The sequence below is a fragment of the Glycine max genome, chromosome 13 (genome assembly GCF_000004515.6).
Source record: "Glycine max cultivar Williams 82 chromosome 13, Glycine_max_v4.0, whole genome shotgun sequence".
Lineage (NCBI taxonomy): Eukaryota > Viridiplantae > Streptophyta > Magnoliopsida > Fabales > Fabaceae > Glycine > Glycine max.
The window spans coordinates 25,171,279-25,195,729 of NC_038249.2; the positions used below are offsets into that span (position 1 = coordinate 25,171,279).

The 24,451-nt window shown below is 28.7% G+C and overlaps 1 protein-coding gene across 2 annotated transcripts; it reads right to left on the reverse strand.

Moving 5' to 3' along the window:
* Positions 1-7,606: 7,606 nt before the first annotated feature.
* On the reverse strand, positions 7,607-11,124 carry LOC100818253 (probable 2-oxoglutarate-dependent dioxygenase SLC1). 2 transcript variants are annotated; one of them, XM_003541386.4, is made up of 5 exons: positions 10,971-11,124; positions 10,464-10,772; positions 9,941-10,188; positions 8,789-9,149; positions 7,607-8,053 (listed from the first exon to the last, which is right to left on the reverse strand). In XM_003541386.4, exons 2-5 carry the CDS (start codon positions 10,746-10,748, stop codon positions 7,802-7,804), a joined length of 1,146 nt encoding a protein of 381 aa, XP_003541434.1. In that variant the 5' UTR covers positions 10,749-10,772; positions 10,971-11,124; the 3' UTR covers positions 7,607-7,801. The 2 variants fall into 2 exon arrangements, with proteins under 2 accessions (XP_003541434.1, XP_040864056.1); XM_041008122.1 differs by having other exon boundaries at positions 10,464-11,038.
* Between the last annotated feature and the right edge of the window lie 13,327 nt (positions 11,125-24,451).

Here is a 24,451-nt window from a genome sequence, read left to right on the forward strand (position 1 = left end):
CTTTATCCATTCCTTAATATATATATACTAAAAAAAAACACTTACCCGACGTGTGAATCCACAATCGCCAAGTAACTTTTATCTGAATTTAAACTCTAGGGTTCGAATTTTGTATAATATTTAAAAGAAAAATTTTGTCCTGTATAATAATCATATTGATTTAAGTATGATTCTTTTGAATGAAAAATATTCGTAGTCTAGAACAAAAATAAAAAACACTTAACAATTTATATTATTACCAAAATTATTCTTAAATTTAATAATTTGTATTATTATTTTTTTACTTAATTACTTTCTACCTAATTAATGTGTGATGATCATATGTTTCAATTCACATGAGTGAGAGAATAAATTTATCTTACTAATGAATAATATTTGTTGTAAAATAATTAAGAATATTTTGGTAAAAAAAAATTAATGCAAGAGATGACTTAAAAATAGTCAAAGATGGTAATTTTGAAAACAATTATTAAAAATATATATAAAATATTATTAAATATCTGTTAGCATTAAAATTAATTGGGTCAACTTTAAACGTTGAAAGAGATGAAAACCCAAACTAATTGAAATTCAAACTCTACAAAAGACTCTCATTCTAAGGTCCTAAGAAAGAGAGATGTTAAAATGAGAGGTGTTTGTGAATCGTATGAGAAAAACCATTCTATTTAACCATTTCAATTTTCTTAATTCATCATTTAGTCGTTTGGTTTAAAATTTATATCTATTCCAATTCAATTCAATTTAAAGCACTTTAGATAGAATCAATTTTTGGTTTTATTACTATATCTGTTTTTTAAAAAGAAAATATTAAAAATAATTTAAAAGTTTAATATCTCATGCATTTGACATTATATAGTTAATAAAAGTATTACTCTGTAAATATATACCACTAATAATATATTTTACATTGATAATTATATTTATTTTCAAAAGGAATGCTAGTGACACTTTTTCTGGTATTTTTTTACACCCTCCATTCCAAAATATAATTTATTTAAAGTTGTTATACAAGTATTAAAAAATAATTAATTTGTTGAATTTCATAAAAAATATCAATGATTTTTCTAATATATTCTTTTATCTCCAATTAAATAATATTCTTATTCATTTATTTTCACTACCCAAAACTCTCATTAATAATAATAAATTTCTATACGAACTTAATGGACTAATATCTTTTCATGCACTTCACCTAATTAATTAAATTTTTTTAACACAAAATTTTCATTGTGAACCTAATTGTTGTACCTAAATTGGGACTGAAATTTACTCTGGCAGAACAAAATTTGAATTGGCTCAAACATTTCCCTCAAAATTTTATTTGAAGATATTTGTGTTTCCTTCGGAAACTTTCAATTTACCTAAAAGTTCTGGTGTATATTTAACTTTTGAAAGTCACATCTTTACCAACATGGCCTCAAAACATACTACTCCGTTACTTGATATAGATTTGAATGCAGAATTTGCTCAACCAGAAATTGATAATGAAAACCCTCAACTTCAAAATACCAATGAAACTCATCCTATATTGCCAAATATAAATATCAATGCAGAAGAAAGTTTTGTTATTGATCTCAACATTATTCCTAATTCTCCAACTATAGATCAATTTTCATTTGATTTAAACATTCAACCATTTGTTAATTCTGATATAAACTTCAATGAAAACACCTCTCGGCATACTAGTACGTAACATGGGTAACTTTTATTGTTATTTTTTATTTTTCTATTTAATATGTATTTTTTTTATCAGTAGGTTGTAACTTGAACTATTTTTTTAATATTGTTTAATAGGTAAATTGTCACTATATTGATAAAAATTCATATGATAAAGTTATCAAAATAAAGAGAATTTTCTAACTCGAGAGTAGTAATGTGAGAATAAAACTCTCTGATAGTAGTAATGTGAAAATATTTTGAGTTATTAATTTTCACAAAAGCATCACCACGAGAGTAGTAACGTGAAGTAATTTCATATGAAGAATTTTTTTTATCATTTAGAAAGAAAATTATATGAAGAATTTATTTTAATATTGTCTGATATTTTTTTATAAGTAATTTCCTAATATTTTTACTAACGTGAAGTCTTTTTTCAATGTGAAGTTTATTTACTTTCACTTTGATTTAACTAATGTCTCACTTCTTATATTTCAAATAATATTTTAGTGGAAGATGATTAACCATATGAATAGAATGATGCAAAGGATAACGCACGTGAATATATCGAATTGAACTTTGGTATCATTTTTAAGCATTCCATTTTTTCATGTATTTTTTTAATATTTTTTTTCAATATTTAATCTATAAGATTGTCTAATTCTCTATAATGTTTTTCTTAACTATATATGGTCAACCATATGAAGAGTGTGATGCATAGGATAACGCCCATGAAGATATCGAAATGGATTTTGGTATCATGTTTCTAGGCATTCCATTTTTTGTTACGCATTTTTTTTTGTTTTTTAATTACATTCTTTTCAATATTTAATGTATAATATTTGTCTTACCTATAGATGAAAATAATGATAATGATTTGGCAAATTTGGAACCAAAAGTACGAAGGAGAATATTTGTGTTCAATATTGAAAGAACGACCATATGAAGTTTTATTAGAGAAAAGTATTGATGAAAATTTGAAAAAATGGGTGATTAAATTAGTGGCATCACAATTTTCAATTCATATACGCATTGTTTAACACATTTGGAAACTTGTTAAAAATAAAGGAGTTCATGTTGATGTTTCCCATAAAAGGGTAAATTGTGGTCTCAAGCAAATTCAAGTTGACTTTAGTCGAGCTTGTGAAATTTCTTTGCACAAAAGGACAACTATTAGGTCTCTTACTCATGCATTGGACATGAGTACAAGAACAAAATAAAGAAGTTTAAAAGTCAAGATATATACGAAGACACTCAAGTGATACAAATACTTCTTTGATTGAAGAAAACAAAAGAGCTAGACTACAATTTTGCATATCAATGCCTGATAGGGCTAGCATGCCACATGATCCAACTTTTGTGGGGATGTATAACATCATCCACATTGATGAAATGTGGTCTCAAATGACAAAAAGGTCTAAGAATTTTTATTTGCTACAAGACGAAGAAGACCCAACATGCTCTTGCAAAAGCAATATTTTCATTGTAAAAGTCATGTTTTTGGTTGTCCAAGCTTGTCTAAGATTTGATGCACAAGGAAATATAATAGTTGGTGGAAAAATTGGTGTATTTTCTTTCATCGCTCAAGAGCCGGCTAAAAGGAGTAGTGTTAATAGAGTTGCAGACACACTTGAGACCAAACCAATACAATCAGTTAAAAAAAGAAATCATAGGAAGATTTTTTTATTGAGAAATCCTACCTGCCATCAAGAAAAAATGGCCAAGAGAAGAAATTGGTTGCCCAATATTTATTCAACAAGATAATGCAAAAACACACATTGATTTTGAAGATGAAGAATTTTGTCGAGTAGCATTCCAAGATGGATTTGATATTCGTTTGATGCACCAACCAACAAACTGTCCAAATTTAAATGTTTTAGATCTCAATTTTTTTAGTGCAATTTGATCCTTACAACATAAGGAGTCTCCTAAATCTATTGATGAGCTAGTAGATACAATTTAAAGGTCATTTCAAGCCGTGAGATCAAATCATATATTTTTAACATTGCAATCTTGTATTATTGAAATCATGAAAGCAAGAGGTTCTCACAACTACAAGATTCCGCATTTGAAGAAGGCAATATTAGAAGAGAAAAAACATTTGCTTGTGCAATTGAAATGTGATCCCCAATTGGTGTAGGATGTTCTTCATTATTTAGATTAGCTTTTAAATTAAAATATTGCTCATGTTTTGTTGGCTTTCTTTTATAGAGTGCTTTCGTTTATTGGTTGAGGGAACTAAGCTTTTTTTATCCTATGTGCTTAAATATCATACTACTTTTTTCCCTTTTTGAATATCATGTATCATTTTTTAAATTATCATTTTGCCTTTTGTTTTTAGTAAAATAAAACTTGACAATAAAAAAATCATAATGGGATGTCATATTATATGAATTTTTTTAAAGGTAAAAAAGTGCAATATTATTTCAATAGGTGTGTGTTGCATATAAGAAATTGACTTTGCATTCATCATTTTAGAATGTGTACCATACGTGCATGATTAACATGAAAGTATTTTTCAAAGTAAGAAAGCTAAGCCAAGACTTCATATTCATATTAAATAACACCAACTATTAAAATAGTAAAAAGACAAACTATTGTCATTACATAACTTTAATTAAGAAAGGATTAAAATAAAAAGACAAACTCTGGCTAGTTCCTTTTTCCAAGTCTCTATCCCATGAGCCATTGTTAACTCTCTTGTCTATGAACGTTCAATAAAATGTTGGAAGTAAAATCTTCAACATGACCTTTACTTCATCTTTGATGCCCTTTTCATCTGAACTTTCATCTTTCTGGAAATTAGTTCAAATCAAATCCACAATTAGCGGAAATATTTAAATCTATATCAAGTGGTGTTTTTGCCTTTGGTAAAGATGAGACATCAATGAAGTCTTCTTTATCATCTTTTGTATCCATTGAATCTAGAACCATCTCCAAATCCATGGAGTCTTGAACTATTTTTTAAAATATGGAGTCTTCATCATTTTGTGTATCTATAGAATCTTTAGCAATCTGCAAATCCAGGGAATCTTGAATCATTTTTTAAACTATAGAGTCTTTGACATCTTGTGTATCCAAAGAGTCTTCAACAATCTCTAAATCCATGGAATCTTCTACCACTTCTGAAAACATAGGGTCTTCGCATTCTTCATCTTCAAAAAATCTTCAACTTTTTACATATAAAAAGGTGCTAGTGCTATTCATCAAGTTGAAGTGTATAAAAAGTATCTATTTTATTTGGTGCTTCTTGTGGAAAAGCAAGTGATTTTTGAAATTAATCAATGATATAAGTGCATGTGTAAATACTAGTGACTTAGGAAAAAAAGTTCACGAGAATGAAAAAGACTGTTGTATTAATGCATGAAGTATTGATTGAGGGTAATTTTGAAAAAAAAATATTTAAGTATTGATTTTGTAAAACGACTTATATTTTGGAACAATTTTTTTCCCTTTCTAAAACAACTTATATTTTGGAATGGAGGGAGTAACATTTTATCTATGATTAGCTGAAATTTATTGAAAATTATCAATTTTGGTAAATCCTATTTTAAATCAAGAGAGTCATTATATGTGAAGTGGTGGTCACAAAAAATTGTGATTTTCAAAAAAAAATAAAAAATCAACCAATCATAGAGAAAAAGTATTAGAAAGAGAATATCAAAAAGAGTATCGATAACATTTCTCTTGTGATGTGTAATGAGTTGGGCATTTGGAAGTGGATGGAAAATGTTTGATGTTTTATTGATTGTATTTATGATCTTTTTCTAATGACTTGTCATGTACATTTTGTACTTGTTTTTATCTATTCTAATAATATTGTTTTGCTTTGTTAAAAAATAAAGAGTATCGTTAGCATTTTTCTTAATTTTTAATGTAAAAGTGTCACACTGAAATTTGAATATGTGACCATGCATACTATCCCAACTACTCACCATTGGGTCAAGCATAGTGATTTTGATTATCATATTTAGAACAAATTACACTCATGCCTCTTGACCTTTTTTTGAATTATACACACCATTTTTTTTTCATATTTCTACACTAATTCCTTATATGTTCAAAAATATTACATTGACACCCCTTATAATGAAGGTTGTTGTAAACATTAAACAAAAAGAAGCATTGTATGTAATTTAATATAACCTTGGGGTGTTAATATAGTTTGCTCTTATATTTATGATCCTTTACTTAAATAGTTAAAAAATGTGTCTAATTAAATATATTTTCATAAATAAGCATAAGCTATGTGATAGTTTTACAAATATATAAGAAAGAAAAAAATATACGAGCTATCATAATTATATTTAATGTATTTTAATATAATGAGACTTAATAATTTATACTTTATAAACCTCTAGGCTACTAGCAGTTACAAGTACTGCCCAAGTCATTGATCCCGTTCCTTATATTCTAAATAGTTTTTAGCATTTTCCTATGATCATGAGCTCATAATCCTATGGTCAACCGAGCAGGGGACATTTGACAATTGATTACCCATTTTAGGTAGTCATAGCTCTTAAGTTGCGATAATTCTAAAATTGTTTTAGTTGTGTTGCCTATTTCAAAGCACAATTCTATCTTACTATTACTCTCATTTGATTTATGCTTCATATGCTTACACAATTTCGCCCAAATTTAATGAATTCTAACTTAGTCTAACTAATTTTGAATAGGGAATTGATATTAACTCTTATACTTTTTGTTATTAGCTCCTATAAACTTGAGAAAAGACCCTTTTATCCCTCTTAGGTCTCCCTCCCTCCCTTTTCCCCTTCCCTATGCCTCCAAGGCCCCAACCCTTCTTCTCACCCTACCCAATCCATCACCACCACACCATCTTTTCCCCAAATTCAAACCAATGTCGGGCACAACTGTTGCCACACGTGCAACACCATTACAGTTCGAACAATGTTGTACGTCACTCCATACTCTAAATATGCGCTCTCAACATCATTATATCTCCATCTACATGCGCGAATTAACCTTCGAGGCTCCTTGCGTGCACAACCTCAACCTTCTGGGCTCCACACGTGTGTGACTTCCTTGTTGCGCGGTGGTGTTGTGGTGCATAGATTTGTTGATGTGGGTGTTGTTTGGGTCACATGATGATGTTGTTGGTATGGTGGTGGTAATGGCAGTATGTGACACGATTATGGTTGAGGTTTGAGGATGTGAAGCGCAAAGGAAGAATAAGAGACAGACAGAAACACAATTCCATTGTACATTACACAGTGAAATCATGTTTTCATTTTTTTTCACCCCTTTAGAAAACTACGAAAATACGATTTTATTGTATAACATACAATGAAATCATGTATGTGTTGTTTATTTTTTTTGCACATCCTCCGTAAACTACAAAAACACGATTCTATTGTACAACTAAACAGTTGCACAACAAAATAATATTTCTATGAAAAAATATTTTTGGAAATTTTTTTTTAAAAAAAATTACTCAATAGGGGACCAATAACAACTTCCTTTCTAGTAAGATATCAAATGGACTATCTGATCTGTTGGCCCAAATCAGCTATGGCCCCAGTTAATTTCTACAATCTTAATGAGCTGGTCCAAAATGATCTTCAAATCTAATGGGGTCCAAATTATTTTGCATGTACGTACATATATACGATGCAAAATATGCTCAATGACAGCATCCATTCTATAACAGTGTGGATGCGAAGGAAATCTCCCAAGATCTAACATTAAATATTGCCTACTGCTCTGTAACTAAAGTACCATGGATCTGTCGTCATCGAATTATTTTCCTTTGATCACACTCTTACATGACTAATCTCTCGAGAGCTAGGACATGGTCACATGCTAGCATCTTTGCTCACGTGCGAGACAGATCGCGTACAAACATATAATAATAAGTTAATAATAGTACAGAAAAACAGGGCGAGACTGCAAGTCTAAGATCACTTACAATCCGAGTGGTCCAACCGAATCAAGATTAATAATGTTACATTGATAATTTTCCCCTAATATCCAAACGAATTATTGTGTTTCAGATTAATCCCTTAAATGAATATTTACTTTTGATCGAGGAATACGCTGAATTCATCCAAAATTATTGTGTGCCATGAGACTTTTCACTTCAATTTATAATTTTATATATAATACATAATATTTTTTGTTCTTGTCATGTAGAAGTCAATTTCCTAGAGTCCAGGAATTCCTTTCTCTTTGGCTCTCTGGTGGAAACGTAGGCAAGAAAAGTATCAAAATTCGTGTCTGCGTAACGTTTGGGGTTGGCTTCGTCAATGAGTTTGGGTGACGGTCTCACGGTGCAGTTGAAAGGAAGGCTATGCAGCGAAGCTACAGATGTCCTTTTCTTTTCTGCATTAACAATAACCCTATGTAACACGCTCTTGTATTTCCCGTTGCTGTATATCTGATTAATAAGTCCACACAACAAAAAGGAAAAAATTAGCAGCAACTATATTAAATAGGACCTAGATATATGACTTTTTGATTCAAATTTTCATGTAAGGACAAAATTAACTTAAACGTAGTGAAGTATGTGCTTTTTTATTGCTTTTGCAATTAAAATTAAAATTTCATTTTAGTAATTTGGATAATAAATGTTTATACTAAAGATCAATATAAATTAAAGTAAAAAAACTCTAATTTTAATATACGAAAAAAGAAAATTGTTTGTAGCACATATTTTTAAACACATTCTTCATCGATTGAAATTTTATTAGAAATAAATAAATTTTGTTCGGTCATACTTTTATCTAATTTTGTAGTTTTCCATATATATTTTAACCAATAATAAAAAATACAATAAAATGATTATGCTTTAACAGTGTGTTACTAGAAAATAAAACACTAAAACACCAACATGTGAATGAGAAATATTAATAACATAATCTTTAATATATATTTTTTAACAAACTCTCTTTATTACATCTTTTAATTATCAATTAAAATTTATTAAAAATAACATAATTTGGTGGATTCCACTTTGGAGAGTGAATTAGCAAGAAAATAATACAGAGTGTGTTGTCAATTCTCGTAATACATGAATTTAATAATAATAATAATAATAATAATAATAATAATAAAAGAAAAAAAGAGTGGTACAAGAATGTGTAATAAAGGAATGAATGAATTTGAATACTACCTCTAGGTGATCACCAACATTGACAACGAAAGCGTTATTGATAGGTTGAACAGTGAACCATTGACCTTGGAATTGGATTTGCAAACCCTCCACCTGGTCTTGGAGGAGGAGTGTGAGGAATCCATAATCAGAGTGAGGGGGCATCCCCAAGGTTAGGTCTGGTTCAGGGCATGGTGGGTAGAAATTGACCACCATCATCTGGCTCCCATCTTCCAAGTCTTTCATAATATTATTGTCTTTTCCTTCTGTCTTCTCTTCTTGGTTGTTTCCTTCTGTTATGATTCCTAAGCTCTCTTGGATAGCTTCCATCAACATCAGAAATAAGTATTTGGTTTCTTCCGAGTAGGTAGCCATCACTTTCCTACATTGCAATTAATGAAAAATTATAAGTAAAAGCTAAGTTTGTCCTTATGCTACCCTATTATTTTTGTTAAGTTTAATTAATTATTTGATTCTTATAATTAAATACAAGAACAAAAAGATTTTTTTTATATAATTATACAGAGTAAATGAATAGTTAAATCTTTTTAAAATAAGACAATGAGGTTTAAACTTAAAATTTCATGTAAATTATTCAAATCCTCACAACTAAATTAACCCTAATAGGTTATACTAGCCTATGTATCGCTTACAACTAACTAACTATATGTAAAAAAAAAATTATACATTTTAAAAGTGGTTTCCAAGTACGTTGCATCATTTATCTATAATATTTTACAACATTAAAGATCGTAACGAAACTACAACCACAACTGAGACTATGACCACAATTAAAACTTTAAATTTATATTCCAGCAAGAAATGAATTGATCAATATTTTAATTAACTGAAGAATGCTTTAAGAGAAGGGAGATTATTTCATTTCAAGCAAGATCATGTCACGAGCCTTTCTTAAAGCCTTGGACCTTTTAATCATGTTGTTTAATCCTACCAGTTGCATCAATCTCGTTGGCATGAAGTTATTAATTCGTGTACGGAGAAAGCTGTCACTAATCAAATTGACAAGCAAATCATATATATAGTCTGTGATAGATGGATACTAAAACTTAATTTTAAAAAAGTTGTCCACGCATAGAGGAAGGAGGAAAGTGAATAGATTAAGCATTAATTAATAGTTATATCTAATTAACTAATTAAGTTCATAGTACACACCTAAAGTCTAAGGGGGAAGCAGGCCAATGGGGGAGGAAATCAGGCAAGCGATGGCAGAGGAGTTTCAAGAAGTCCCTCCAACAGAATACAGTGTCTTTGGTTTGGCTAAAGCTTGTTCCATATCTGACTGGTGCACGCATATCAGTTGTCATGTGTTTGGCTCTTTCCTCAAGAGGAAGATCGAAGAACCTGCAACTCACATCCCTCACGCTGCTGATAACATCATCTGAGATGCCATGGTTTACCAGCTGCATCAATCAAACCAAAAAGAACATTCAATCACATATTCACATAATCAATTCTATGATAACATTGTCCTCTTGATGCTATTTCCTAGCAACTTAATTGCCTTCATCCAAGAGTCAACTGTACAAGTTTAAGTGTTTATAATAGAAGGGTCCAAATTGTCGAACACCAAATTTTTATTTATGTATATAGCTCAACATGTGTATATTAATTAGGTACAAGGTTTCACTATGATCATTAGGTTTAGGATAACTATGTGACCCATTTGGTAGCTCACCTGAAAAAATCCGTACCGTTCGCAAGCATTGGCTATGGATTGAAGGACTTGGGGCCTTCTTGGACCAAGCAATTCAGAAAAATCAATGATGGGTAGCTGAAGGTTTTGCTTGGCAACATTTGAATCTTCTGAATTTGTAGCAGGTCGATCAGAAGGAGGGAGTATGTACTTTTTAGGTATTGTGTGAAGGCCATTGTCAACGAGCTGCTTCACTCCTTTCTGATATTGACTTCCTGGTGTATCACTCTCACCCTTCTCACCACTTCCTACCATTGCTGGAGACATGTGTGCTTCTCAATATAAAATGTACTGCATATGCAAGTAAAGTAAGAACAAGTGCATATAAAGAAAGAAAGAAAAAAAAAAACAAAGTGTACTATGTTTTAATTTATATAATAGTCTAGTAAATGCACATATGTTGGGGATATCAAAATGTGCTATTCCACATGGTTGAGAAATTAGAAAGTAGAGCTTATTAATTAGAGTTATATATTCATTCCCCATTACCTGGGTTGAAAAATATATAAACAAAAAGAATGTTGGGGAGTATAAGGGGAAAACCAAAGTTTGGATGATGATGCTGTGTTCATTTTGATGTGTATATATAGTGAAGAGATGAAAGAAGGGTAGGGTAGGGAACAGTGGCAAGTTTTGGAGAAAACCGGTTTTCAGGTTTGTGAACACACAGTGGACATATTCTAATATTAACAAATTGGTTGACAATAGTTGAGTCAGACCATGGGGGGAAGGAGTAGGGTCGCCACAGTTGCATATGAAGCCATCGACTTGCTGCTGAAAACTAGTATTATTTCAAGTTTTCAACTGTTTATACATTAATTGTGCTTTTCATAGGGCCTACCTATATCTCTATATGTATTCCATTGTACTATTTTGATCGCTGACTTTTGTGTTGCAAATAAAAAATATTTTTAGGTTTTGACATAGGTTTATGACTTATCTCCATATTCTTGAGCTCTTTTCAGTTCAAAAAACATTACTACTGACTACATGAATCAAGTTTAAATCTTGAATATATAACTATAAATACTAGAAAGTATAATTTTATCATATATATATAATAATCTTACATATTCAAGGATATCTCAAGTCAAATACAATGTGTCTTGTAAAAAAAGAAAACACTTAGACTGTAATTTTGAAGGCTCTCTTGAGAACCATAGGAAAAAAATCGAGTAGTTAATTTGGGGTTGAAAGAAAAGTAACATATTTTGAATATGACTTAATTAGTCATTTATAAGGATAATGAATAATTTTTTTTAACCGTCATAATTAAGGCATTTAACTCTTTGATAAGATCCTAATATATTTTTACAAACTTTAACCCTTTAAACAGGTCATGAGATTAATCTTGGATCATGAGTAAATATGACTTTTCAAGAGAACACTACCTTTTAAAACAATAATTTTTTTAGTAGTCACATATTAGGGGTGTTCATAAATTGATCCAATTCAATGATAGCTGAAAAATAGATTTAAAAAATCCAAGAACTGAATAAACCGAAAATCAAAAAAACAAAATTTAGAAACAAAATTGAATTTTTATTGAATTGGATCAAATTTTAGATTTAATTTTTAAAACCTATCTAATCCAATTCAATCCGAACATATACACTTGTATATATTTTTATTCATAATTTGATAATATTACTTATATTTATAGTCTTATTTCTTATATATTTATAAAATTATCATATAACTTATACTTATTTATAAAAAAAATATATTTAATTAAAGATCATTTTTGACTAATTATTTGAGTTAAGATGCATAAATATATTTATATAATGACATGTAAATGAAATATTTGATATTTTAAATTAATTTTTATTATAATTATTATATATCTTATAGTTTATTTAATATTTTCTCAAAAAATAAAGATAAAAATAAAACTGAATACTAATTCAATCCAAATCACTTTAAATTGGATCAGACCAAATTAAAATTTGAATAAAACCAATTGAATGGTGAATTAAAAAATTGAAGTGATTGAATCATATGATTATTTCTTTTAAATCAATCTAATTCAATCCATGAACATCACTATACATATGCACAAAGAATAATTTTATGACTTAATATTAATATTTGCATTATTGGTTGGTTATAATTAAATTCTCTATTCCTATATAAATGGTAAATCTTCCCCTCTCTCATATATAATAATAATAATAATAATAATAATAATAATAATAATAATAATAATAAGTAATATTACATAAATGGTAAATATGTTTTATCTCACACTGTGTGGGGCATGCTTTTGGACCTGGATTTCCTGCACTTGACTATTGACCGCAGGTTCTACACTCAATATGATTGCCCAATTTTCATCTTATATACCTTATTTATTAGCTTTTTATTGTGTATGTGAATAAACTTAATGGTATATAGAGACTCTTCTTGCATTCTCTCTGTGGCAGTGGGAAATCCAATTCCCTTACTTTTACGGATTAAAAACACCAAGCGATTTGAAAGATTGTTCTTTTCTTTTCTTTTCTTTTTTGTTATATATGTTGAGTTATCTTATTTGTTCAATTTATAACTCAAACATATGAATATTTTAAATCAATATTGATTCACGATATGAATATCCTAATTTTAATTAAATTAGAAATTTGTATAAAATCCTTTTAATAATTAACATTATTACTTCATATTTTATTTTAATAATATTTTCCTACGTCTTTTTACTTATAAGATAAATTTCTCTTCATTTTATCTATTTATTTGTATGTCTAATTTTTATTTGTAAAACAATAATCACAAAATATCTTTCATACATGCTTGCAAGATACAAGGATGGATCCAAAACACAAGGCATGGACTGAAAATAAATAAAATCTACTATGCACAACTAAAGATGTAAAATACCAACGAAAAAAAATGTTAGGCGTTCACTTTACTTTCCTTGATATAAATTATGTCTAAGTCTACATTAACAATATAATACATGCAGTACATGCACTAATTAATAATATACTATTTTTCCGTATCAATAAAATTGTCCATCCCTCTCTCTCTTATTTTTACTGGAATTATCCATCACTATATTTTTTTTACTAGAGACAATTTTTGTGAAATATAATAGAATTACTATAGACAATAATAAGATTCAAACTCAAGATCACTTATTAAGCTGAAACACCTCACATCACGTGTTTGGTGGTAATTTTTCATTCCTTTAAATCTTAAAATCCCCATTTTTTATCCTGTAAAGTGGGCGAATTTTGATTTTGGTCACTAAAATATTTATCTATAATTTCACAGCTTCAAGATACGAAACCACTATTTTTGGTTCCTAATATTTGTTTTAAGATAAATAAATGATATTTATTTTAAGAATTTAGAAGAAAAAAATAATTTGAGATGTCACATGTTGATATAATACCATGAACATTAGTGTGTATTAATATCTGAGGTGATCACTTGCTCTTCTCGAACATATACGCAGCTAATAAGTGTTAAATCACAATAGAGATTAAAAATAATAATTTTTTATTTTTTTAGAGATGGAAAATATTTTTTTGAAGAACTAAAATAAAAATCCATTTATTTTGAAGGAGTAGAAATATCTTTGATTAAATTTATTTTTTAAAGATAGTTTTTTTTAGGGCGATGAAAGCCTGCCCTTATCCCTTGAATACACTCCTATATGCATAAAACTTACTTGCCAAACAACTTCAACTCTTGAACTTTATCAAACACTTTTGAGAATCAATATGGAAATATGTGCTATAATTGAGGAATTTCACATCATGATAAATTTATGAAAGGCATCATGCCATCTTTTTAGTCCTTGTCTTTTTGAAAAAAAAAAGTCATAAATTAAAAGTTAATGATTTGAATCAATTTTTTTCTCATAGACTGCATTTAGAAAATTATTTCAAAATAATTTTTTAAAGCTTAAAGACTATAATATAAATACAATCAATTATTCAGCTTTTCTTTCTAGACAACTTTATACGGCGTTGTTGTAATAAATGATATAGTTGATTTGTGCAAAAAGTTTGAAAAAGATTTTGATTCTAAAGGTGATATTTGGAAAGGCATATGACTTGGTAAACTTCCTGCCCGCAGTCTTCCAATAATTTTTCTGAATTTAGTCATTTTAAAAAAGTGCGGTAAGGTATTGTGGAAAATAAAAATAATGGATCAAAACTTATGTATTTTACGCGAATTACACAAGGTATTATCAATTTGCATTTTTTATGAGAATACAAACTTGGTACCACGACTCTGTCATAGATGAAGAGTTTCATTTTTGTTGTGCTCACGCGCAAGGCTCCTTTTCTAATTTATTCATTCTGCATGTGGGGGGTTTCATTTTCGATTTACATATTTGGTTTGGAAGATTAATTTGTAGCTCTAGCTAGAGAAGAAAGAAAAAGAAACTAAAAAGAGAAAGGGAAATGATAAAAATAAAGGAGGCAAAAAACGCCGTTGTCAAAATATGCCTTTGGCAATGGTGCACAGTAGTCTACTGCGGTGGTGGGTACAAAAGGAGGAAGTGAAAAAAGTAAGCTAAAGGCGCTTTGACTTAACGAAGAAGATGAGATAGGGGCATTTGGAGGAAAAAAACCCTTAAAGATCAAGTGCAAGTCACGTGACCTCTAAATCAGACCAAGTTTACACCATTTGGTGTAACATCTTGGGAATGATGAGAGTATGGAGTGATCACAAATGTAAAAGGGATGAAATACAAATAATGAGTGATTCTTGACAAACTTTTAACATAAGTAATAAATGAATGAATCAAATGCACAATCAAATGAGAACAATTTAAAGATTGTGTAAGTATAAAACTATACAATTTAAGATGATATAAAGAAATAAATTAGTACTATTTATACCAAAAAGATACATATATTTTTCAATAATCCATCTTTTAAGAACTTCATAGTTAAGAATGCTTGATTTAGAGAAATTTTAAGATAAGTAATCATTTGAAAAGTTTTCCATAAAGTATGTGAGTAAGGCTAAAACACTTTGAAAAATCTTATGTTTATTTGTGGGAACAATCATTGATCTTAAAAGCAACTAGGCATTGCATTTGGGATACATGGGGTGTCATTATATCAAGAATGCAAAACTAAGTCTTTTTTTTGTAGTTTGAAAAAAGGAGGGATGCCTCCTATAATTTCAATAAAACAAAGGGGGTACCATTGTAATTTATTCAAATTATTATCCTATTGGGAAAGCTAAAAGTCCATGAAGGTTTTAAGGAGACATTTTATCTTCTTTTTTTTTCTTTGTTGCTAAAGGCATTATTAGTTAGAATTGTCATTGCATCAGGGAAATATAGTTAGTTGCTCTTAGGTAAGAAACACCACTACATGAAGGAGATTCTATATCGATTTTTTGGAGAGATTCTACATTGGTTCCAAAATCAATATAGATTGTAGGCATAATAGAAAGTATTCACTTTCTAAGTTCATAATCGATGAAGAAAACCACTTCCTACATTGATTTCTAACCTAACCGATGTTGAAAGTTACCACTTTTTACATTGGTTAAAGCATTAATCAATGTAGAAGCTAAGGCTTTTTTAATGTTCCCTTTGTTTTAGGTTATCCCAACCTATATATAATCATACACAATATGCATGTTTTAGGTTTCTATCGCGATGTTGTCAGTTTTAGGTTCATACACATCATATATTATAAAATCAAAATTATGATCAATAAAATTATAAACTACAAACTCATCAAAGAGGCACAAGATTTTTAGCATGGAAAATCTCTCAAAGTATGGTAAAAAAAAATCAAAGTTCACCCAAATCAAAGAAATAGCTCCATTATTATTAATAAAAGGTACAAAAGAGTCTCCAACAAGTGCACAAATAATGCATGCAATAATCAAAAGCAAACCAGGCACAAAGCTTATAAAATGAGAAGCAAGAACATAAAAAACCCTAAAAATAGAGCTTGTACTATGAACAAGTGTCCTCCCTCTCCAAACCATTGAATGACGATTCAACTATTGAAAACCAAGAATCATGTATGTGGAACATATTGTCCAAAAATCAGTCTCATCTAATGATGCATAAATCTCCATTTGCAATTTGAATTTTTGCTATTTAGTGGGGATGCAAACGAGTTATGACTTTTCTTCTTCTATTATCTCTATTTGTTTCCTGCTATAAATTTGCTAAAGTCTTTACTTTACAAAGCAGACTAAATGGTATGTAGAGGAAGAAGCTTGAGCCAACTTTAAAATCTTAGGAAGAGCTTTCAAGAAAAACAAAAGCAACCTAAAATGTGAGGAAAGTTTATGCTTGAAAGAGAATTGGAAGGAAAACTATTAAAAGCCCTCAATGATACGTAACAAAAAAAAATCAATTTTAGTTCTAAAAGAGTTCAAAATAAATTTTAGGCCATCAATGCACAACATGTTTATTGTGTGTCATTTTGTTGAATCAAAGAGATTAAAGACTTGAAGATTAGTCTTAAGATCTTTTGGTTTTAATAATTTTACAATGTCAAACAAGTTTGTAAAGAAGTGGTATTTGTATTTAATATTTTTAGACTAGGCATGTCAAGTGTTTTAGACTCAGTTTTATTATCCACGCCAAGAAGAAATCAAATATGATAAGATAAATGTATTGATCTCAAAGTTTCTTTAAAACAATAAGTTCATTACAGTGTAATTGATTACCAAGTTTAGTAATCAATTAGAAAGTGTTAGAATAAACAAAAAAACTCACTTCTTTTGAAATTCGACAAGAATCATTGAATTAATCAATAACCATTTTTAGTAATCGATTATATAAGCCAATTTCAGCAAAAAAAAAGGTCTCTAGGGCTCGAGATAATTGATTACCGCATTCAGTAATCAATTAGATTATGTCTGAAAACTTTAGGAGCTCTTTTGAGTCGAAATAATCGATGATCACATTTGATAATCAATTATTCCAGAATCATAGAAACTTGAGAAGCTTTATGTGAAACAAGATAATCGATTATCACAATCTGTAATCAATTACCATGTTTCTGGAAATGTATAACAAAGAGGGATTTGAACGAATTAATAGAATACCACATTCGATAATTTAATTAAATCAGTTTTATCTATTAACATTATAAATACCCTCACTTGTTCTTTCTCATTAGTGACTCTTTATTCAATCTTATCTTTTAGAAAACAATTTTTAAGAGTTGTCTAAGGGAATCATTGTGCATTTCAACAAGAGATTCAAGTTGATCAAGATTCATTCAATGTTCATCATGATTTGATCATTCTTTGAAGAAGAGCTTGAAGATGTTAATCTACACATAAAGGTGTATTCAATCCAATTCTGATTTCTTTCTTATTTTTTATTTTGGTTAGGGTTATCAAGGGTTTGTGTGAGTTGATAGGGTTTCAACTCCTTTTCTTTCTCTTGTAGGGTTCAAGAAAAAAGTAAATTTAGAAAATTGTATGTGCATAATATTTATACTTGATTCTATATTAGTAGAAGTTCTAAGAGTTCTTAGAACAATTGGATATAAGTCCTCTTAAGAACGGAATCCGTATAAATTTGAGTGTGAGTCTTTCTTTCTCTAAACCTTTGTTTTACTAATCTATCTTGATAATGGAATTGATATGAAATAGTTATAAAATTCTGTTTTTGGATGATATTAATTTTAATTTTTTTTAGTTGTGATAATATTTTTGTGACAAACTTTTGAGAAAATTTTGATTAATTAAAAGGGATCATTTTAATTGAATTAAGAAATTAAGGTGTAAATTTTTTAAAAGAATCTATTCATTTCTCCTTCTAGATTTCTGATTATTTCAACACATTTAGTCACAACGAGTTGGTGGGAAAATATTGAGGTTTGGTCCCTTAATAAAAGTTTGATGTTTGATCCCCTGAGCTTTGAGCATGGAATCGCGGCTAAATATATCACTTGACAACTAAACTGGATCAATCCAATAATAAAGAAATGAGTTGAATGTCAAAATTGAAGCTAAAATACATCCGGAATATATAAAAAAGTGAGTCAATTTTTTTTTTTTCGGCCAGTCACGGTTTACTACTTCTAATTATAGAGGGAAACACTGAATTGTTGCGCACTTTATACTAACCTAATGAATTGGTGGTCCTTAATCTAATTAACTAGCGCGATGCGAAATGGGTTTATTATGTTTGGGGTGATGATGTCACTGCGTAAGTTAACACACCAGCTCAGCAATACGTTCATGACTCCTTTTGCTTGAATAATCTAATGACGAATGCACTAGATACATTTGAAATCACTCAACTAATACATGCACCAAACCACCCCGTTGCTTAAATATAAAATTCAATTAAATATCAAGCTTGATTAAAGTCAAGAGCTATCAACACACAATTATCTACTTCTCTTGTAAGAACAAGTTTAGTCAACTACTATTTTTATAAAAAAAAATTATATATAAAATTAATTAATTGCACAAATTATTTTTTAATTTAGAACTATTATTGAAACGATTCCTTGCCCGTGCCTTAGTTAATTTCCTAGCAATATCTGTTGAAGGTCGTAGGTTCTAGCCACATAAAAAAAAATTGGTTTTGGCAACGTATTCATAACGAGTTGCAAGTTGCACATGAGATTTGTCGTCATTAATTTAGATTTAACAATTATTGTATCTGATTTATCAATATCGGTTTTGTAATTGTCAACCCATCTTCAACAAATTCCAAGCCATGTGTGTGTGTGTGAAATTATAATCCTTTTGCCAAGATGTACTCCTACAAAGACTATCTCCATCTGTCCCTGCCACGTCTGCTCCATGATCAATTTAGCATAATTTAGGGTTCTGTAATCTGCAGGGTGACTTATTTCATTAATTTTGTGCATCAATTTAAACTATTATTTTAGAATTTCTTAATCATCATTCTCAATGACTCAGAAAAATCAACGAACTGCAAGGAATACGTAGTTCGTTCCCCCTAACAAAACTATGTTCTGGTTTTGCATGACACTTTGCAAGTGGCTTTATCCACGTCAAATATTATATTATGGAGTTTCCTATCGTTGATTATATCTTTGATATATAAGATTATCTTTTCATTACCTAAGCGAGGTGAAGTTGCCAAGTGTGCCAGAGAGAGGCTGACAAGCACGAACTCCATACAAAAAGATAGGTTATTAATTAAAACTTGCAAATGATTTTGTTTAAGTGTTTCATAATAAGATATGAAATTTACATGTGGGCCAGGCATCTTTCCTTGGTTTAAATTATAATTATAATTAGATTTAATAATAAAGCTTATCCATGCAATGCACTCCAGCTGTTTGAGACTATAAATTCATGAACTGATGCTATTGTACGTAGGTTATATTATACTTTTTTTTTTTTACAGAAAAGTTATATATATTATACTTAACCACACTTATAAGTTATAATATTATTTTTTATCTCTTTTTATTATATTATTTATTTTATCTCACATTTTTTCCCGTCTTATTCCTCTTTTTGTTGTATAAACATAATTTTTCATGAAAAAGAAGAATATTCGTGAATTTGTGTTTCAACAAATACAATATTAGATGAAGATTACAAATAATCAAATTAATAATGTTCTCAGCAGTAGGTGACATTAACTACAATAAACGACCTAGGAGGAGGTCGGAGGTAATTCAATTATAATTAATTGAAAGCCTGAAATTAATCCCTCCAAGTTTGGCTCTATATATATTAGCTGGATACCATAATATGTATGAGTGGATAAAGATATTATATATATATATATATATATATATATATATATATATATATATACCGTTTATTGGTGCATGATATGTATTAGCTAGCAACCATTTACTGGTGCATGATATTAATGCGCGGTTAAAGATTTTTTTTTTTTTGCCTTGACGTATGTCTTTATTTTGAGAAAAAGAATTATACTCATTATATAGAAAACTTTATTATAAATTTGTTAATTTTTATGATAGTTATTTAAAAAGTCATATCAATAATAAATTATGATAAATGATAATATAAAAATTTAAGAAAGAGATTACGCAATATTAAGATAGGAAAAGTCTCTCAATATTTTTTTCCGGCAAAAGTCTTCACACTTAACGAGCATTATCACTTAAAAAAACGAACATTTACAAGAAATTTGTAATTATCTCACTTAAAAAAGAGTGAAAGTTCAAACCTACACAATCTATTAAATACAAAATTTTATCTTACCATTCGACTAATCTTTGGAGTTCAAGTCCCTCTATATTTCTGTAAAAAAAAAAACCTCTATATTTTTGAGTTATTTTGAGTTTTCACCGATAAATATCAAGACACTAATCAAGAACTTAGTTAAGAAAGAAAACTCTTGCTCGATATTTCTTTTTCCATAATATTTAAATCCGTTATTTAAAAGAAATTAATTTTCTTACCATTAAAGTATATCAAGTGTTGGTGCACATAGGTAAAATTAGTAACATAAGTAGGATAGAGGTGGTGAAAGTATAAAATTATGAGAAAATATACTGTATACATGTAAAATAATTTTATATTCTCACTCAATTATAAATGAAAATATATGATAATTTGATATATTTATTGATTTTTATAATAATTATATTAAGAGTCACAACAACAATAATTTCTAATGATTGAAAATATAAGTTTTTACACTAATATTATATGATCATTAAACTCTTAAATTAATTATATAATTTTATTTAATAATTTAAATTCTTTTTTGACATATAACAATTTAAATTCTTAAAAATTATTTCATGACATTATGTCAATTTTTTTTATTATGGTTTAAAATTCAATCTTTGTCATTACCATTTTCATTTTTTCTAAATAAAAAAGTTTCTTTAGTTACAAAACAAATAAACCAATGTCATAACTTTGAAATTGGTTTATAAGAAGCTAAACTATTAGTCCTTTATATTATAACCTTTTATGTTTTTAAATGGTTCTATTTTGATCTTTTTAATCAGAAATGCTAAATATGTCGACAAAAAAGATTGAGGTGTTTTTATTAGCATTAATTGATATAATGATGTGACATGCTAATTAAAATAACGTCATTTTAAATGTCACTAATTTCATCTTTTATGTTTTTTAAATGGTTTAATTTTATTGCTTTAAGTTTTTTTTAAATGATTTCATTTTGGTCTATCAAGTTTGTAAAAATGATATATTTTGGTATTAGTTACATATGAAGTCATGATCCAGTGAATGTACCAAAATTATTTCCAATTAAATGCATGCAATAGATGTTGTAATCTATTTATTGTTTTCATATTTTTAGCATCACTACTTGACTTACTTTGTGCAGGTGAAAATCATTTTGAATTTAGACACATTAGTCATATGCACACCTACACATAAGCACTTCAACTAGTGATATTAAGAAATTGAAAATAGTAAATATACTACACTGCCCAACACATAAACAAACTTACCCGAGTATTGTGTTGCAACATATTCAATCTTCAATATCTTCTTTATCCTTAATAAGACACTACCTTTTCAAATAGAATATTTTGTTTTGGTAGTCCTCCACAAAATTTGCTTCAACTTCAAACTATGGAAGTGCCTCCTAATGTTATTGTACACATACAAGTGTCTAAGACAAAATAATTGTGATTATTTTTATAAGAATGTCATCAATTATACTCAGTAGATCCTAACATGTCATATGTAACTGTTAGGACCAAAATGTATCATTTTACAAATTTAATGGACCAAAATAAAATCAATTAAAAACTTAAAATACCAAAATAAAATAATTTTAAAAAACATAAATGATTAAAATAAAATAATTTAAAATAACATTTTCAATTAATATGCTACATTATCTCCGTTAATGGACGTGTCACTTTTTTGTTAAAATATTTAACATTTTTACATAAAAGAACCAAAATAAAATCATTTAAAAATATAAAAGACCAAACTAAAAATTTTAAAATTTAAAAGACAAAAATAATAATTTAACCTTTATAAAGAAAACACGTCTAACTCAGAGCCAGATCGGTGCCCTTATTTAAGACAAAGGTACTATTTGCTCACTAACAGGGATGAATGCAAGCACTATTGGGGCAATTACCCCCAGAAAATAATTTTTTTTACTTATATATGTTTGATAAAAAAATTGCCCCTAAAAAAACAGGTGTCACCCCATAGACAATTTTTTTGATGAACATATAAAGTTATAATTAAGAAATAAAAGAGATAATAAAATACTAATTTTATTATTTTATCCTTTTAATTTTTATCAGTTTGCTTCTATATATAATACTAAACATATAAAATAAGTCAGAAATACAAGTACTCACGTTCATCCAATTGTAATTTGTAAAATTTTGAGTAATTCAATTTTTTTATCATAATATTATATATTTTTCTTTTGTAAGAAAATTAAACAATATATTATTTTCTTATTCTCACTAAACAAATATTTTCGATCCGCCCATGCTGACTATACAAATTTCCAATTAGACCAAAGGGGGAGTGCTTCACGATACCAGTTCCAAAGTTTGGTCAATGTCATAATTAATGTGTTTCCTAAAACTTAAATTATTATTGCTAATCACTAATTATTTAGCTTTGCCTTTTGTCTTTATGTCCCCGATTCTTTGCATATATGGCGTTGTTTCTATCTTAATATTGTATGAACAACTACAAACAGTGCTTCATAATATTTAAGTCCTGCCATGCATACTACCAAGTCTTCACTGGTTCTCTGTTAGCTATTTCATTATCATTATTATTTCTTCTGAGCACCAAAGTCTTTTCTTAATTATTAGCAATTTAATATGACTGGGGACGTACAGTTGGTGATCATTTCCGTAAAATAGCGTACAATCTATTGTGTATATATTAGGCGAAAATAAAAACAAATTGATTAAAGATAACTCGTTAACATATTTTTTTATGAAGAACATGTATGTTATTTATAATATGCATGCAGTACCAAACCTACTTACCTATAATAAAAGCCAAATTTATCAGCGCGCTCTAGCTCGCACCAATTAATTATAAACCTTCATATATAGCCAAGCATATAATTTTTTGGTAGGCATATAGCCAAGCATATGAGTGCGTGAGCTGATAATTAATATATTACTCTTTCGTCGAAAGAACATTGCCAATTGGGTTTATAGATGGTCACATACTTTACATAGATTCTAAGTATCTTTTCTATTTTAAACGTGTGGTATACAAGAAGAATCGAACAATATGAGATTTCCGAAAATCAAAATGAAGAGGGAGAGAAAGGAAGGATTTTTTTAAAAAAAGGGGGGTTTGAGTAAATAATTAGGCTATTGCATGTTTTAAAGTTCCGTTTAGAAGAATTTAATATTGTTTTAAAATCTTTCATTTTTAAAAAAAATGTAAACCCTTGTTGGATGAACAAGATACTGCCCAAAAATCGATTTATTAGTAAATCAAACACCGCAATTACATTCATTGATTAACTGTGTAGTACAGAAATCAATTTGCAACTTAAACATGACACATAAAGAACATTAGACAACTTCATTTTATCACCAAGCAGCATATATAGTTCTCTCCCTTGGCACTAACTTGTTATCCACGTGACACTCCATCATGTCTCAAATAGCAAACAGATGCTCCAATTGTCCTGTCATAATGAGAAACACCTGTGTATAATCCAATATTGAGTGAGATGAGCAAGGGTCTAAACAAAAAAATATATGTATTTTTAGTTTTTATACTACCAGTCAAACGTGGTCAAAATGTTTATACTTTCATATTGATAAATTGGGTCTTCAAATTTTTTTTTTATAAAAAAAACATGTGAGCTTAGTTCTTTCAAACCTTAAAAAATATAATGGACTTGACCATATTTAACCAAAAATATAGAAATTGAAAAACACTTTTTTTCCCCAGCCTAAACAGTTATCTGCTTACAATTATTGCACAACATATTTTGTCGTCCCTTCCTTCACTTTGACCCTGAGGACTTTGATCCAGCTTGAACCGCGAAACCTGTGTCACCTCTCTTTAACTTC

Coding starts and splice junctions, on each gene's coding strand:
- LOC100818253 (XM_003541386.4), bottom strand. CDS start 10,748: ATGTCTCCAGCAATGGTAGGAAGTGGTGAGAAGGGTGAGAGTGATACA. Junction 10,189..10,463: donor AACGGTACGGATTTTTTCAG/GTGAGCTACCAA, acceptor TGATTGATGCAG/CTGGTAAACCATGGCATCTC. Junction 9,150..9,940: donor GCTTCCCCCTTAGACTTTAG/GTGTGTACTATG, acceptor ATTGCAATGTAG/GAAAGTGATGGCTACCTACT.